At 63.5% G+C, this 16,157-nt stretch overlaps 8 protein-coding genes across 8 annotated transcripts; 5 read left to right on the forward strand and 3 right to left on the reverse strand.

Annotated features, from left to right (window-relative positions):
• Positions 1 to 88: 88 nt before the first annotated feature.
• Positions 89 to 1,647, reverse strand: AMSG_10072 (nuclear RNA export factor 1; the record flags this gene model as incomplete). Its single annotated transcript, XM_013898451.1, has 2 exons — positions 89 to 1,512; positions 1,557 to 1,647. The coding sequence occupies 2 exons, from the start codon at positions 1,645 to 1,647 to the stop codon at positions 89 to 91; spliced, it is 1,515 nt and encodes a 504-aa protein (XP_013753905.1).
• A 473-nt stretch (positions 1,648 to 2,120) lies between these two features.
• AMSG_10073 (uncharacterized protein) lies at positions 2,121 to 2,455 on the forward strand (the record flags this gene model as incomplete). The annotated part of the gene is made up of 2 exons (XM_013898452.1): positions 2,121 to 2,124; positions 2,289 to 2,455. The coding sequence occupies 2 exons, from the start codon at positions 2,121 to 2,123 to the stop codon at positions 2,453 to 2,455; spliced, it is 171 nt and encodes a 56-aa protein (XP_013753906.1).
• A 356-nt stretch (positions 2,456 to 2,811) lies between these two features.
• AMSG_10074 (ATP-dependent RNA helicase DBP5) lies at positions 2,812 to 4,612 on the forward strand. Its single transcript, XM_013898453.1, has 2 exons — positions 2,812 to 2,968; positions 3,144 to 4,612. The coding sequence occupies exons 1-2, from the start codon at positions 2,836 to 2,838 to the stop codon at positions 4,562 to 4,564; spliced, it is 1,554 nt and encodes a 517-aa protein (XP_013753907.1). The 5' UTR covers positions 2,812 to 2,835; the 3' UTR covers positions 4,565 to 4,612.
• A 609-nt stretch (positions 4,613 to 5,221) lies between these two features.
• Positions 5,222 to 8,134, forward strand: AMSG_10075 (ABC-type cobalamin; the record flags this gene model as incomplete). Its single annotated transcript, XM_013898454.1, has 4 exons — positions 5,222 to 5,230; positions 5,266 to 6,258; positions 6,294 to 6,842; positions 6,878 to 8,134. The coding sequence occupies 4 exons, from the start codon at positions 5,222 to 5,224 to the stop codon at positions 7,805 to 7,807; spliced, it is 2,481 nt and encodes an 826-aa protein (XP_013753908.1). The 3' UTR covers positions 7,808 to 8,134.
• Positions 7,054 to 9,375, reverse strand: AMSG_10076 (leucine-rich repeat-containing protein 56; the record flags this gene model as incomplete). The annotated part of the gene is made up of 3 exons (XM_013898455.1): positions 7,054 to 9,151; positions 9,211 to 9,245; positions 9,346 to 9,375. The coding sequence occupies 3 exons, from the start codon at positions 9,373 to 9,375 to the stop codon at positions 7,813 to 7,815; spliced, it is 1,404 nt and encodes a 467-aa protein (XP_013753909.1). The 3' UTR covers positions 7,054 to 7,812.
• Positions 9,376 to 9,636: 261 nt separating this feature from the next.
• Positions 9,637 to 10,928, forward strand: AMSG_10077 (uncharacterized protein; the record flags this gene model as incomplete). The annotated part of the gene is made up of 2 exons (XM_013898456.1): positions 9,637 to 9,664; positions 9,904 to 10,928. 2 exons carry the CDS (start codon positions 9,637 to 9,639, stop codon positions 10,908 to 10,910), a joined length of 1,035 nt encoding a protein of 344 aa, XP_013753910.1. The 3' UTR covers positions 10,911 to 10,928.
• A 22-nt stretch (positions 10,929 to 10,950) lies between these two features.
• AMSG_12317 (uncharacterized protein) lies at positions 10,951 to 14,302 on the reverse strand (the record flags this gene model as incomplete). The annotated part of the gene is made up of 3 exons (XM_013898467.1): positions 10,951 to 11,510; positions 11,648 to 14,059; positions 14,279 to 14,302. The coding sequence occupies 3 exons, from the start codon at positions 14,300 to 14,302 to the stop codon at positions 11,064 to 11,066; spliced, it is 2,883 nt and encodes a 960-aa protein (XP_013753921.1). The 3' UTR covers positions 10,951 to 11,063.
• Positions 14,303 to 15,163: 861 nt separating this feature from the next.
• AMSG_10080 (uncharacterized protein) lies at positions 15,164 to 15,766 on the forward strand (the record flags this gene model as incomplete). Its single annotated transcript, XM_013898457.1, has 2 exons — positions 15,164 to 15,552; positions 15,597 to 15,766. Coding segments are annotated over 2 exons (558 nt in total), but the record flags the coding sequence as incomplete, so codon positions are not given.
• Positions 15,767 to 16,157: the final 391 nt, after the last annotated feature.

Genomic DNA, 16,157 nt, shown 5'->3' on the forward strand with positions numbered 1-16,157 from the left:
GGGGGGTGATGAGATGACTAGGTCTCGAGCTGTGTGGTTCACTTTGTGGCACGCGACAACGCACCCGAGCGACCGTAAAGGGCAAGGTCTAGTAGGCAAAGCCCGTGGACCGGATGTGCAGCATGTCGTTGAGGATGACGACAGGCCAGCCCAAGGCGGCGGCGCGCGAGCCGGGCGGCGAGGCGGCAATGATGAAGGTCCGGTCAAAGCCACGAAGCATCTGCTTCTCGTCGGCCTCGCGGAAGACGCCGTGGATGGAGACGGTGACCATGGGCTCCGAGGTGGCAGCGACAGGCACAACAGCGGTGTCGACGATGAACGACGACGGGTCGTGGACGGTGGCGCGGATGGAGCGGAGGAACGAGATGATGGCAATGTTTGTCGAGTGCAGACGGGAGGTGAGAACATCGAGCGAGGTCTCACTAAGCGAGCGTGCGGCCTCGTCGTAGTCACGGATGCCCGGCGGGGTGCGGCCGTTGACGTCGGGATGGGTGACCGAGAGCGACATGCAGGCCGACTCGTTGTAGGCAGCAAGGAGCTGGCTTCGGTCGCCGTCGTAGCACTCAAAGTAGCGAGCGATGAAAGCGCCTACGATGTCGGTTGTCGACGGCGAGTCGGCGTACGAGCCTTGTGCTTCGAGCGTCCTGATGTTGACCGGCGCCGAGTCGAGGAGGCCCGGGGGGAGCGCAAAGGTGACGAGCGGTTCAACCGGAATGTTGTCGAGCCACTTGAGGTTGGGGAAGAAGGCTGTGACGTCCGACTGGTAGTCGAAGCGCGAGGCGGTGGCGGCGGCGACAGGATTGTCGGCCAGGTTGAGGACTTCGAGCGCCTCGAGCTTGGAGAGTGATTCGAGATCATTGACGCTGCCGATCTCATTTCCGGCCAGCGAGAGATGCAGCAGCGCCGGCGCGTACTGGTCAAGCTCGCGGAGGTTGGAGAGCCAGGAGATGCGGTTCGAATCGAGCGAGAGCGAGACGGTGCCGTGCGCCCGCTTGGCAATGCCCTGCAGGAGCGCATAGGTAAACGACTTGGCGGCAAACGAGACCGGGACGTCGGCGAGCTGCGGAGCGTCGGACATGCCATTGAGGTTGAGCATGCCGGTCTCTGCATTGAACATGTCGGCAATGTACTTTTCCAGAGCGGCGACCTGGTCCTCGTTCAGCTTCTTCCCGCCGCGAGTGCTGGACTTGCCCCCGCTCTCGGGCTGGCCGCGAGCCGACTTGCGCGACTCTCCCGACGAACCCGCTCCGTCAGCCGGAGTACTTGCGGTCGACGGATCGGGCTGGATGCGAATGGAGAGCTTCTTCCCGCGAAACGGCTTCTCGTGAGCCTTGATGATGCGGTCAGCATCGGCCTTTGAGGCGACGACCAGAAAGGCCCGATGCGGCTGGACATCCGCCTCGACCAAGCGAAACTTGCCGCCACCAAGCTCTGTCAGGGCGTCGACCAGTTCAGCTTCTGTAGCGCCGGCAGTATTATAGACCGAGAGCCTGGCGTAGTTAGCCGACTTGCCTGACCGACCACTTCCACCCGATCGGCCACCACCACGACCAGACCGATTCCCTGATCGACCCGAGCTGCGACTACGATCACCATTACGGTCACTACCACCACCACCACCACCACCACCACCGCCATTACGACCATTAGATCCAGAATCACCACGACCACCATTCCGTCCACCTTGTCGCCGACCGCCACCACGACCGCCACGACCACGACCACCACCGCCACCGTCGCCTCCCTTGCCACCACCACCACCACCACCACCACCACCAGCCTTGCCACCGCCACTACCGTCTGCTCCACCCTTTGACGACTTGCCACCTCCATAGGGAGCAAACCTATCTCCGGCAGCAGTGCCCTTGCGGGCTCGTTCTTTGCCACTCCGTCCCTTGGGCATCCTGGCTGGCGTGAAGTGGGCGTGGGTGTGGGCGTGGCTGAACGAGCTCGTGATGGGCAAGTGCCAGTGGCTGGGTGCTGGCACTGTCAGCCGTTCGGGGGGGGGGGGGGGGGGGGGGGGGTCTTTTAGGGCCTTTGGGGACGATTTGGTTGGTTGGGAGGGAAGAATCGTGGCGGGTATGGAGGAAACAAAGGGGAGATGATGGAGCCAAGGGGGGATGAGTTGGTGCGGGAGGAGGGGAAAGAAGGGGGAGGGGGGGGAGGGGGGGGAGGGGGGGCGGGATTTGATGGGAGAGGAAATTGACTTTTGATCAAAGATCGCATGCTTTTGGAGTCACAGTGATTTCGCCTGCTGACGGCCAAGCTCTCACGCGCGCGCTGCGCAGCGTACATCAGCCTCCATTGCCGCGCCTACGACGAGGCTGCTGAGCTCTTTAACGATCTGGCTACCAAGCTGACTGATTCGCAAGCTGATGCCGCCCTCGTTGCTCTCGAGCAGCAGCGGCGGCATCGACTCGGCACCGTCTCGCTCCACGCCTCGCTCGACCTCTAGCTGGCTTTGAGTGCGGAAGTGGGAAGAGATGGACTGCTTGCTGTTGGTTCTGGAAGGCTAGGCACATTCACCATGAGCAATACATCAGATCCGTTCACGTCATTAACTGTAGCCGTCGCCAACCGCACCATCGCGCCAGTTGTCCTTGATTGGTGATGGCGACTATGTGGATTATGCTTGCGAGGGCGATTTCGTGATTCCTGCGGGCGATAGCGACGTTGTGATTATGGCGGGCAATGGCTCATCGGTAAATGTGCTCAATGGTGGCGTGGTGATGATGATGGAGGTGGCAATGATGTGACTTTGAGGCTCAGCGAGTCGGCTCGGTGGCGAGAGTGCGACTTTGCGGCAAGACATTCCACTGCTTTTGGTCACCCGTCATGTCGTGGTCCGAGCAAGTCAAGGCAGAGCAGCAAGCCGCCGAGGCAGCAGTTGCAGCTGCAGCCACAGCTTCATTCACTCCAACCACTCCTGCTCCTCCACCTTCTTCAGCGAGTGCTGCTGGTGCTTCGGGTATGTGACCATGGAAGGGGTGCACGGCGGGTGGGTGGGTGGGTGGGTGGGGGGGGTGGGGGGGGGGGCGAGTTGGGCGGGAGATCCCATCAGACGACGACCTGCCCCGAGGTTTGGGGGGGGGGGGGGAGGGGGGGACGGAGACAGGGATACTTATTGTATGGGAGGGGTACAGATGGTGGGAATGTTGCTGTGGGGGATGACCCTGAGTTTACTACTTCTGCTGAAAAGATGGAGGCGCTGAAGAAGTGGGGCCTTGGGTATGGCCTTGATAACCGTGAGGCTGAGATTCAAGTTGCCATGGCCGACCCGAACTCGCCGCTCTACACCGATGTTGACTCGTTTGATGACCTTGGTCTGACGGATGCCATTCTTCAGGGCATTCGGGTCAACATGAAGTTCAGCAAGCCATCGGCCATTCAGGCCAAGGCATTCCCGCTCATTCTGGCAGAGCCGCGTTCGAACCTCCTCGCTCAGGCTCAGTCGGGTACGGGCAAGACGGCTGCCTTTGTGGTCGGCATGCTCTCTGTGGTGGACGGGAGCAACCCGAAGACCCAGTCGCTCTGCCTTACACCGGCTCGTGAGCTTGCGCAGCAAACGTACGGCACCATCGCATCGATGGGTGAGTTTACCGGATACACCATGGCGTGCCTGGTGGCGCAGGACAAGGACAAGAAGAAGAAGAAGCGGCGCGGCAAGGCCAAGCCCGGCCCGCCGATCGACGCCCAGATTGTGGTGGGTACGCCCGGAACGGTCATCCGCTGTGCCGACGACGGCTCGCTCAACCTCAGCGACGTCAAGATGCTCGTCCTCGACGAGGCTGACTACATGATTGCCGGCAACATGGCCGACAACTCGATCCGCATCAAGGACATGCTCCCGGCTGGGGTGCAGATTCTCATGTTCTCAGCAACGTTTGACGACGACGTCTGGGAGTTTGCCGCCCACACGGTCGGCAAGTGCAACACCATCCGGCTGCAGCACAAGGAGGTCCGCCTCAAGAAGATCAAGCAGTTTACGGTGCTGTGCGACTCGGATGACGCCAAGTTTGATGTCATCTGCGAGATCTACGCCCGCCTCAGCGTCGGGCAGATGATCATCTTTGTCGACACCAAGGCCACCGCGCAGGACCTTGCCAACAAGCTCACTGCCGCCGGGCACTCGGTCTCGATGCTCACGTCCAAGCTCTCGCCGTCGGAGCGCGACGCGGCGCTCGACGACTTCCGCGAGGCGCGGACCAAGGTTATGGTCGCCACCGACGTCCTCGCTCGTGGCATTGACATTCAGTCGGTCAACATTGTCGTCAACCTCTCCATGCCCACGGACGACGTCGCACGCGTCATGGCCAACCCGGCGACCTACATCCACCGCATCGGGCGTGCAGGCCGGTTCGGCCGCTCCGGCATCGCCATCAACCTCATTCTCAAGAACTCGACCGACGCCAAGAACCTCCAGCGCATCGAGTCGTTCTACGGCCACAAGACCACTCCGCTCGCTTTTGACGAGATCCCCTCGCTCGGTGAGGCCTTTACCGTCGACGTCTCTGAAAACGCCCTCGTCGCTCTCGAGAACGACGACGACCAGGGCATCCTCTAGCCGCGGTGTCACTCACTCGCCAACCAGCGTGTAAATAGCCGTCCCACCGCTCGTCCCACTACACATCACTGACCGCCATCTGTCGGCACGATGGCCATTGCCCGACTCCAAAAGACGCCGGTCGGACGAACTGAAGCACTCGGGCTCGCCGTCCACTCGGCGGCACCCTGCCGCGCACAACTCACTCGACACCCAAGGCCATGGCACGACGACAACGACACATTTTCTGTGTCCTTCTTGGTCTCTTCGCCCTTGTGGCTATTGCTGCCATGTGCGGTGCTGGCGAGCTGAGGCCGAGTGGTCCGAGCTGCCCAACCAGCTTTTCGTGTGGGACCAGCTGCTGCCAGGCTGGCGCATGCAATTCGGATTCATGTCAATGTGATGTTTTTCCAGGATGGGAGAGCGGAATCAACTGCGATGTGCCTGCTTGTGCCGAGAGCAATGTGACACGGATTACTTTTCGTGGTCTTGACGTTCCTGGATGTTTGCAAGAGTGTGGCCACGGCTTTGGCGGACCGACCTGCATGCTGCCGATGGATGGGAAAGCGTGCAGAGGTGGGAGAGTGCTCGACTTTTCCTACGCCTTGGATAGAGGTGCTGATCGGTTTGTGACTTGCTCTGCGCCGCCGAGTAATGCGTTGAGCGAGCGGATAGACAATGGTCTGGGTAGAGAGCTCGTGTTTGACGCCGTTTTTACCCAGGATGGCAAGAGCCTGGTCGTCATCTTTGCCGCCGGCGTCGCCGACATCCCGCTTCCCCTTGCTGTGATCAAAGCAAGTGGATGCTCGGCAGGGTTTGCAGGAGACGGACGAAACGTGTACCGCATCACCTGCCAGGCGCCACTCGCCGATTGCGCGCCTGTTGCCGCCGCCATGACCCCGCCGCTATGCAACGAGACTCTCTCGCAGTGGCTGGTTGAGACAGCGAGCGGAGCGAGTCTCGTTCTCGAGTGTCCACTTGTCGGCTCTGGATGCAAACTAGTGCTCGGCAGCAGCAGCGCGCTGGAGATGTCGTGCCGATCCGGTGCATGTGTGCCCGCGATCCCACCGCCACAGGTTCCGGCAGTGCCGGCGCCCAGCATTGTCGGCAAGGCCAACGTGGTGAGCGGCGCGGCGCTGGCACTGATAGGGTACCTTATTGGCCTTGGTCTGCTCGTTAGCTGCATCCGCCGGGCGACGACGATGTATGTCGAGACCAGCAGCTCAGGCAAGGATGCAGACAGGACCAGCGAGCGGATGCCGCTGCTGAGCTCGTCGATCCAAGAGGTGGAGGGCGAGGAAGCGGCGGACGATGCACTTGTCCGATTTCTTTCACTTCCTGTTGTGATGCGTGCCGCCGGGCGGGCAGGACGGGCGGCGGCGAGAACACCGGGCGATGGGCCGGTGCTTGCATTTTCGGGGGTTGGCTTTGCGATCCGTGGGCGGCCTGTGCTCGACAGCGTGAACGGGACGGTGGGCGCCGGAAGCGTGCTGGGCATTCTCGGGGCGTCTGGTTCGGGAAAAACGACGCTGCTGTCGTTTCTCTCGGGTCGACCGCTGGACGAACGGTTTGGCGAGGTATCAGAGTCTGCTGCAGTCGTGCTTGCCGGCGAGAGCGTGCCGTGCGAGAGCGGTGCGCGGTGCGATGCACTCTCTCACGCCGTGACTGCCGTGCTCGATGGCAGCGCGCAGCCGGCTCTGCTCACGGTGTACGAGGTGCTCTACACCAGTGGCCTGTGTGTATTTGGCAGCGCGGCCCGAACGCCGACGAGCTGCATGAGCTTGTCATGGCGGTGCTAGAGGTGTTTGCGCTGGGTGAGGTTGCGCATGTGTATGCCAACGGGAGTGCGGCGCCGATGCCGAGCGCGGCGGCGGCCGACGGACGTCCGGCAGTTGTGGGCGCTGACCGGTGCTCGTTGGCGTGCGGACCGGCCTCGGCGCTGTCGGGTGGGGAGCGAAAGCGGCTGGCACTGGCGTTGGGGGTGCTGCGGGTGGTGGCGCGGCCGGAAGCGGCGCGTGTGTTTCTCTGCGATGAGCCGACGTCTGGGCTGGACTCTGCGCTGGCGCTGCAGGTGGCGCGGGTGTTGCGCGGGCTGGCGCGTGTGCTCCAGCTCGCGGTTGTTGTCACACTCCATCAGCCGTCGCAGCGGCTACTTGCGGCCGGCATCGACTCGCTCCTGGTACTGACCGAAGCCGGGAGGGCGGTGGTGAGCGGCACGCTGAGCGCATGCCTGGCGGCGTACCGCGCAGCCGGGTGCGACGCCGGCGACGAGTGCGCCGAGCCGGGCGACTTTTTGATTGTCCATGCAAGTGCTGTTTGCGCGAATGGCCCGAGCGCAAGTGCCGTCAGCGACGCCTGCCATCGCGCGGTGGTGTCGGCGGGACCGTGGCGCGGGCTGGACGTGCGGGCGACGCGGGGCTGGCGGTCTTTGGCCTCGAGCTTGGGGTGGCGCTGCAGCGGCAGGCACTGTTCTGGCTGCGGTCGCCGTGGATGCTCACCATGCAGCTGGGGGTTACGCTGGGAGCGTGTGGCCTCCTCAGCGGTATCTTTTACGCCATGCCGCTCGATCTTGTCGGCGCGCAGAACCGGTGCGGCTTGCTGTTCTTTGTGCTCGCGCTCAACGCGCTCACCTCGCTCGGGGCCATCCGGACCTTTTCGCGCGAGCTCGCCCTCGTGCTGTACGAGCGGCGCGGGGCGTGGTTCCGGTATCCAAGCGTGAGCTACTGCGCCAAGGTGATGCTTGACGTGGTGCTACCAGGCCTCCTGCATCCGCTCCTCTACGGGCTGTGCGTGTACCCGTGGGTGGGACTGGAGCCGACAGTAGGCTCGCTGGCAAGATTTGTGGGCTTGCTTGTGGGCTTCAACTGGATGAACGGGGCGCTTGCGCTGGTCCTGGGTATGTTGCTGGTCTCGTCACCGGCAGCGGCCAACCTTGTGGTCCTTGTGGTTTCGCTGTTCTCGATGCTCTTTTCGGGCTTTCTAGTCTCGAGCGCCAGCCTCGCAACCGGGTTCGAGCCGGTGGCGGCGCTCTCGAGCTACAAGTACGCACTCGAGGCGCTGCTGGTCAACGAGCTCGGCCAGCGAGAGATCGACTACAACCCGGTGGGGTTTCCGGGCAAGGTTCGTTCGGGCGAGGTCATTCTCGCCGAGTTGGGCATGAAGAACTCGCAGAGCCAGATCCGCAACGACACCGCGGTGCTGTTTGCAATGGCAGCGACACTGGCCGTGATCGGATACGCGGTGTTTCGGTTGCGGCTGCGGTGAGGGCGCTAGCGGTCGGCGGGCGTGGCACCACGGGCACCGGATGGGTTTTTCGGCTGGACCGGCGAAGCCGGAGCGACGACGACGCGGCGCGAAGGAATACCAGGGCCGCCTCCCGGAGCAGAGAGCACAATCTTGCGCTGGAGGTCGGCGTCGGGTGCGGGGGCCGGGAGTGGCTGGGAGAGGCGGGCGGCCGAGGTGGCCTGGGCGAGGACAAGCTCGGAGCGAGTGAGCTTCTTGCCACGGGCGGCACGGCGCGAGGCGCGGAGGACGCGGCGGCGTGGAGCTTCGGGCACGACGGGCGGCTGGGTAAAGAGCGCGTGGCGGGCGGGTACAGACTGTTTCGGCGGGCGCGAGGCCGGCGGTGATGGGGTGCGGACCGGCGAGGCCTCGGGCGAGGCGGGAGCGGGATCTGCATCTGGCGCGCGCCAGACCTCGGGTTCGTGGTACGACGGCGACGGCGCGGCAGCACGCACAACAGTGTGCGTGGCTGCTGCTGAGAGCGGACCTGCTGCGGTGCGCGGCCTGCGGCCTGCGGCGGTAGCCGGGCGCTGGCGGGCGGGGGCGACGGCGACGCCGGCCTTGCGGCGCTTGCGGAGGGCGAGCGCAGGGTTGCCCGACATGGCGCGAGTGTGGCCGAGAGTAAGCTCTGAGGCCGGGCCTGAGAGTGCTGGCGACGACGAGGCAATAGGCGCGGCGGCGGCGGGCGTTGCAGGGCGGAGACCGGCCGAGGTCGACGGGCGCGGCGGCAGGATGCGACCTGCCGAGGTGGCGGGACGTGCGATGGATGCAGCGGGCGGGGCAAAGGCTGAAGGAGTGGCGCGCATGTCGGCGATAGCCTCAAGGAGAGCACGCTCCTCGTCGTCGAGGACAACACCGTACGCATCCTGCAAGATGGTAGCGAGCGGGGCGTCTGCGCGGGCAAGCGAGGCCGCTACGAGCGCGGCTTCCTGATCAACGCCTGCGGCGGAGGCATCGGCCGGTGGCTCGCTCTCTGCAGCGGCGAGAACGTCTGCGCGCGGGACGTCGTCGACAAAGGCGACGGCCGGCAGGAGACGTACGACCGCACCCCGAGCTGCGGTGACCGAGGGATAGCGGGCGTAGAGCGGGGTGTCCTCGAGCGAGAGGGCCTCGAGCGAGGGAACCATGACAAGATACTCCAAAGCATCGAGCGAGTCGAGAGCGTTGGCCTCGAGATCAAGGACGGTCAGATTGTCAAGCATGGCCAGCGGCGAGAGATCAGCAATTGCGTTGAAGGCGAGATAGAGCTCTTCCAGAGCAGGCAGAGCGGCAATGCCATCGATGTCTTTGAGCGAGGTACGAACAAGATGAAGAACCGTCACATGTCTCAGACTTGTTCCCAAGTCACGAATAGAAGGCAGAATCGAGTCTGAGAGATTGAGTACAGCGAGTTGAGGGAGGTGATCACCAAGTCCAGCAGCTGAAGTCTCGGACGCATCGAGAGCCAGCCGCAACTCGCTCACCTCACACAGCTCTTCCTCGCTCCGCCCTGTATGTTGCGCGAGGAAGGAGGCAGTCACCTCGTCCGCCGGAATGACGTGCTGGTCCATGCCGGACGAAATGGGTGAAGAGTGGGTGGGTGTGGGTGGGAGAGAGGCGTGGGCGTGCGGTTAGGGTTGAAGCCAACGCGCGCGCGTGGAGTTGGCGGGCTGGGCTTGGGTGGTCGGGAGGGTGGTGGGGGGTGGGGGGTGGTGGTTAAATTTTTTGTGGCGTGTGTAGTGGTTGGAATGCATTGGCGGTACTTGGAATGAAGGTCGATGAAGGTAGAAAACAGATGAAGAGTTTTGCATGCGGGAGGAAGAGAGTGGTGTATGTATCTGATCATTGTGTGCTTTGAGAGTATGTTGGGGGGTGGAGAAAAAGTTCCGAGCTGGTTGGGTATGGTGCTTGGGTTTGTGTGCGTGTGATGAAAAATTCAAGAATTTGTCCGTTAGCCGTTGCAGAGGAGTTGGATAAGCACTTGACGACGTGGAATCGAGAGAGTGCGTAAAGAAGAGGGGAGAGGGGAGGGTGTGCCTGTGTGTGTATATATATGCGTGTGTAAAAGTGGACTTACTGTGGTGTGTGACGGGGGACAGTGTCTTCTTCGCAATCTGAGTACGAGTACACGGCCGAGGACGAGGGCAGCTCGAGCCTGTCTGGCAGCGGGGAGTCGGGCTCTGTGTCGCAGTTGAGCTATGTCAAGAGCAAGGGCCGCGGCAAGGGTAAGCGCAAGGGGAAGAGCAGTCGGAGCGAGGTGGCGGCGAGGAAGCGGACGCGGGCAGAGAACCAGATCGGCGGGCACTCGGGCGACAAGGACGCGTGCTCGATGTGGTTCAAGGGTGCACAGACGATGGGCGGGATCTGTGTGTCGGCGGCGTGCATGCCGCTGGCGTGCTGTGGTTGCGGGCCAGTGAGGCAGATCAGCGAGGGCCAGCGTGGGATTCTGATGACGTTTGGCAAGCTGTCGCGGGTGCTCGAGCCCGGGACGTACCACGCCAATCCGTGCACGCAGGAGATCCGACGGTACACGGTGGCGCTCCAGTCGCTGGACGTGCCGAGGCAGAGCGTGTTGACGACCGACGATGTGACGCTTGATGTGGACGCGGTGGTATTTGTGCGGATCTTTGACGTGGTCAAGGCTGCGTTTGCGGTGGAGAACTACCGCGAGGCGGTGGTCAACCTTGCGGCGGCGTCACTGGTGACGGTGGTGGGCAACACGTCACTGGAGCATATTTTCCAGGAGCGCGGGACGCTCAATGACCGGATCAAGGACCAGATGCAGCTGGAGACCGACGAGTGGGGTATCGAGGTCGACGTGGAGATTGCCGATGTTGTCATCCCCACGCACATGCAACGGTCGCTGGCGGCGGCTGCCGAGGCCAAGCGCGACGGCAAGGCCAAGCTGGTCACCGCGCGGGCCGAGAAGAAGGCCAGTACCATTCTGCAGTCGGCGGCGGAGCTCATGGAGAACCCAATCGCCCTGCAGCTGCGCTACTTCCAGACGCTCTCAGAGATTGCGGCCGAGAACAACTCGACGGTCATCGTTCCGTCGGGCATGCACGACCTGGCAACGGCGGCTGCCGGTGCACGGGCAGGAAAGTGATAAATATTTGAATAGCAACCAAGGTCGGGCAGACGTACCGGGTAGATTAGTGTCAAGCAGCGAGATGTGATGAAGGTCAAACATGGCGCGGCAGAGCCCGCAGCGCCGTGACCGCGACCGGAATTGGGCGACGAGGCAGGCGTACCGGGTAGATTACGACCGAGTGTCAAGCAGCGAGATGTGATCGAGGTCAAATATGGCGCGGCAGAGCCCGCAGCGCCGTGACCGCGACTGGAATTGGGCGACAAGGCATGGTTGGCAGAACGAGTGTCCGCACCTCAGCTTGCTGTCGACGCTCGCCTCGCGGCAGATCGGGCAGATCGGCAAGGCTGGGCTGAGCGGCGTAGCATGGTCGGCATCATGACAGTCGGCCTCTGGTGGCTCCTCCCATGCTTTTTCTACTTCTGCATTGTAGCTGTGGAGAGCAATGCTTCGCTCAAGCGAGTCGAGCAGATCGTCGACATCGTTGTCGGCAAGAAAGCAGACGAGGACGGGGATGAGGGACTTGACCAGCCGTTCCGGCGGCACTGCCGAGATGGGCGACATGAGCACAATGCGGAGGAGGGTGTCTGCTCTGCGTGCGACAGGGTTTCCCGAGTACTGCGAGAGAATGGTGAGACATGGTGTGAGGATGTCTTTAGAGTTCATGTCCGTCGCCGCGTCGTGGAGGCGTAGAGGAGTGACGGGCGACGAATGGAAGGTTGAGCTCACAGGGTGACCGCGCTTTACACAGGTACAATGCAGAGCTCATCGCGGACAAGCCAGCGCAGAAATCGGGCGGCGAGATCGGTGCGAAGCGCACCGCGAACGGCGGGCGCGTTGTTGGTGTTGCGGAGAGGATCGGCAAGGGTGGTGCTGACGAGGCGGGCGGCCTGGGCCTCTCCGATTGGGCCGGAGCGGCGCATGGCAAGTGCGACGCCTTCGATGAGCTCGAGGTCCCAGAGGTAGAGGAGCGGGGCGAGTCGGAGCTTGCTTGCCTTGGCGCGGATGACGTCAAAGACATCGTCGTTCTTGACAGCCGGCGCAAACTGTGCAAGGACGACCGCGACGTCGGGCTTGCCGATGGCCAGTGCTGATTCGTACATCCATTTGGCGGCGACCGGGTGGAGAAAGCTGAAGCTGTCGCTGGTGAGGTTGCAGAAGAAGGCAGTCTCCTCGGCAAGACCACGAAGGTAGGCGTGGAGGACGTCTGGCGAGCCTGCAGACTCCAGGTAGCGGATCTCGGCCTCCAGGTAGTGCCACAGTGGGACGAGCGGCGCCGCGCCCAATGCGCCCGAGGCGGTGAGGCGCTCGACGCGGTGCTGGATCATGCGGGCACAGCGGCCACCGCCCCAGACCGACGAACTCGAGATAAGACCGCTCATGGCCTTGCGCCACCGGGTAAACGAGCCCGGACTGAGGCCGAGGCCGAGCTCGATGGTGGCAGAGTTGATACAGCGCTCGGCGTCACAAGCGCCGGTAGCGAGCATGATGCCGGCGAGGACGTAAAAGGCACGATCGGGAAGCATGCCGATGCAGAGGCCAGGCGCTTCCGGCAGCGCCACGTCTAGATGCTCAAGTTTGCGAGCGGCGTGGCCCAGGGCGTCGAGACGGCGGCCGAGACGACCGGCGTCCCACTTGACCGCCTTGTCCATCCATGGCGTGGCGCCAACAACGTCAAAGACGGCTGCGAGGCAGGCGGCAAAGGCGCGGATGGGGCCGGCCTGGTGCATGGCCTCGGGCGCGGCACCAGCGTCAGCCAGGTGCTCGGCGAGCCAGGCGGAGCCACCGTCACCGACGGCGTCGCAGGCAGCTTCCAGGACATCGCGCGGCAAAGTGGGCCAGATGGTGGCGAGGAGGGCGAGCCACGACTCACCGGTCGGCCCGCGGCGGGCACGCTTGTTGGGAGCCTGCGACTCGGAGGCGTCGAGCGCAAACTTGCGCTTGCGGCGGTTCGAGGCTGATGCTGTGGTAGCGATCTGAGTCCGAGCCGCAGCCAGCGCGTCAGCGCACTGCTTCAGCTTGTCGTCCATGCCCATGTCGGCGGGCGCGCCGGCGTCAGCCTCGGCGTAGAGCACCGCTAGCGCGTCGCTGAGCGGCGACGCCAGGCGGTGGGCAGTAGCCAACGGCGCGGTCCCGCCGTGAATACGACGGTAGATCCACTCGTGTGAAGCGAGCACGTTTGCGATTGAGGCGGCGACGTTGGGCTTGGCGTCGATGCCGATGACAGCGCCTGCCGCGAGCGAGTGCCGATAGCAAGCCGGCAGCGCCGGGGCAAGAGTGTCGCGGGCAAGAATCTGCGAGAGGAGCGCGACGTTGGCGTCGGTCGAGGCGCTGAACACGAGTGAGGCAATGGCGTTAAAGCTGGCGATCGGGGTGGCGGTAGCGGCAGCAACCGTCGGTGGCGACCGCGGCGGAGCCTTGCCGGCCACAATGGCGCACATACCCGCGGCAGCGGCCACAATCTGCTCCGGCCCACCGGCGCTTACCCCGCTCGCGCGAGCCACGTCGGGCACCTTCGACTGGACGTAGTCACCATCGTACAGCGCAAGCTGAGCGAGACCGGTGCGGAGATCCGAAGCCAGCGGCGCGGTCAACCACGTCGGCTTGTCCTCTAGCGCTTTGACTAGAATGGCCACAGCTGCGCGCTGAGCTTCACCCTTGGACATCTTGGAGGCGCCGAGGACAATGATGGGCTGGACGCCGGCAGCAAGGCTGCCGATGAGCCAGCGTGCCAGAATGCACTGGCCGAGCGGCTCGACACACGCAGTGCCGGAGAGCATGTCAGCAAGAGGCGCGGTGCGGACGGTGTTGACATCTGCAATGAGGTTGTCAAGATCAGTGACAGACTCGAGTCGCGGGCGCGCGCCGGCACCGCCGGCAAGGCGAGAATACGCAGAGGCAACCAGGCGCATGATGGGCTCCTGCAGTGCGAGGGGAACGACGTCGACCAAATGCTGCAGCACCGAAGCAGGAGCGCTGGGCTCGGGCGCAGTAGCGAGGACCGCGCGGAGCGCAAGGGCCATGATAGCCGCCCACCGCGAGGCGTGTCGCGAGTCCGGGCCGAGGAGCTCGGCGACGCAAGCGAGGATGTCCGCGACCGACGGCGAGGGCTTGACGTCGACACCAGGGTCAACAAGAGCCGCAAGGTGAGCCTCAAGCTCAGTTGGCTTCCACAGGTATGTCATCCATGGAACAGTAGACGTTGTGGAGATGGCAATGCGGGCAGAAGGAAGGGGGAGACCCACGGGTGCGCCACCGTCGACCGGAGCAGGTGAAGCAGGACGACCGCTGGAAGCGGCACCAGCAGAAGCGGAAGCCGGAGGGGGCGGAGGGGGAGGAGTAGGGGACGAAGACGGTGGGCCATTACTTCCTATGGTGTGGCGTACGCGGTTGCGGACGCGCCCGAACATGGTAAGGTGGGAGGGGTGGGTGAGTGGGTGAGTGGGTGGGTGGGTGGGCGGGCGGGCGGAGGCATGCGGTCGTCGCCTCGTCCCATGTACTCCGAGCTCTGGCCAGACCTTGATGGATACAGCCACAATTGCAACTGGCTCAAGGAGGGCAACAAGCTTGGCTAGGGACGCAATATCATGGCGACGATGCAGCAAGAAGAAACGCCGTGGAGCCAACATGGCCATCAAGCGGTCAGCGTCAAAGCAGCCATCGGTGACCAGCCGCTCGCAAGATGGGCGAGATGTTGAACGTTCATCGTCCTCTCACGATGGCAAGCAGCGGCGTGGCCATGGTCAGCACCGCCGCTATGACAACCACTCTGTTACCAACCACAAACAGAACCGTCATCAGGGCGGTCGAGCTGGTATCTGCCGTCAGCGACACGCTCCACAGCAGCTGCATGGTCACAATCACCATCAACGCCGCACCCACCTCCAGCTGCAGCGACGAGCTGGTGCGATACGGACGGACATGACCTGTAACCTTCCGCAAACACAGAGCCGCGCTGGAGGATCGATGTGAAGATGGCCACGCCCACCCGCCGCACCAGCACTACGCCTTTGTTCCACCACGCTCGGTCTACAAAGCCGGCAAAGAGGAAGGCATACGCCGAGCGCGCCGCGTCGCCGGCAGTCACCGTTAGCCGTATCCGCATCGCCACGGCAGCAACCACGCTGGCCACAGCGCAACATGCGAGGAAATATCAAGCCGCCAAGACAGCCCGCCGAGCGAACGTTGGCGACTTGGACGGCGTGGGGCAATTCCGGGTCACCGAACCACACCTCTCCCCCCCCCCCCCCCCCCCAACCCCCGGAGTAGCTATGGACACGACCACGGCCAAGCGTACTGCTGCCTGTGCCGCCACCAGTCTTTTCCTCGTCAATCCTATTCTTTACTTTACAGGATTCACCACAGGTGGCATTGCCGCTGGGTCGCTTGCTTCGGCTTGGCAGGCTTCGATGGGCAATGTTGCCGCAGGCTCGGTTTTTTCGTCGTTGCAGTCGGCAGCCGCGCTTGGCGTCGGATGGACGGCCGCGGCCGCTGGAGGCGGTATCGCTGGCGCAACTGCTGTAGTTAATTGGATGCCCTCTGGGGCTGGTGAGGCGGTCACCTCGTTGGCGTCAACCGTCGTGGCTGTCTTGCCCTCTGCATCGGCTGTCGCCGAGTCTGTCGTCGGGGTGGCATCGACCGCCACCGGATTCATCTGGACGTTCATGACGCCTATCTGATAGCGCCATGGCTGCTGCTGATGAGGGCGCTGAGAGTATTGAAACCACCAGGCGACGCTTACACCATCACGCACAACGACGTCATTGACGACGTGGCGGGCCGCAAGCTCCTCCTTGATCACATTCTGCTCTCGCCGTCGGTGGCACCGAACGCAATCTCGGGCGGCATCTTTCACGAGCTGTTCTCGTTCTTTGGTAAAAAAACAGAAAGTGCGATCGCGGCCGTCGTTCGAGGTTGCCGCCGAGCCGCGGACACTCCTCAACCGGGTGCTCTCGGACCATCGTCCCGTATGGTGCGACCTCGACGTGGCCGGCCTGCTCACAACCAGTGAGCGGCGGCGCGGTGGGCAGTACGTGCCGCTTCCGGCGAGGTCGATCTACATCGACACCGGCAACGGGCTCTCGACCCGGCTGTGGGTGGCGCCACGGAGCAGCTCGCCCAGTGAGGCAAGTAGCGAGCGCAGCGCGTGCTGGGTTTGGCGAATCACTCATCGCGGACGCGGCCGCGTCGAGCCCGGCGGCGGGACCGTCGTGCAAATGGATGGCTCTCACGCACAAGCAGCTCGGCCAGCAGCAGCGAGGGTAG

Source organism: Thecamonas trahens, assembly GCF_000142905.1.
Source record: "Thecamonas trahens ATCC 50062 unplaced genomic scaffold supercont1.55, whole genome shotgun sequence".
In the NCBI taxonomy this organism is placed as follows: domain Eukaryota; order Apusomonadida; family Apusomonadidae; genus Thecamonas; species Thecamonas trahens.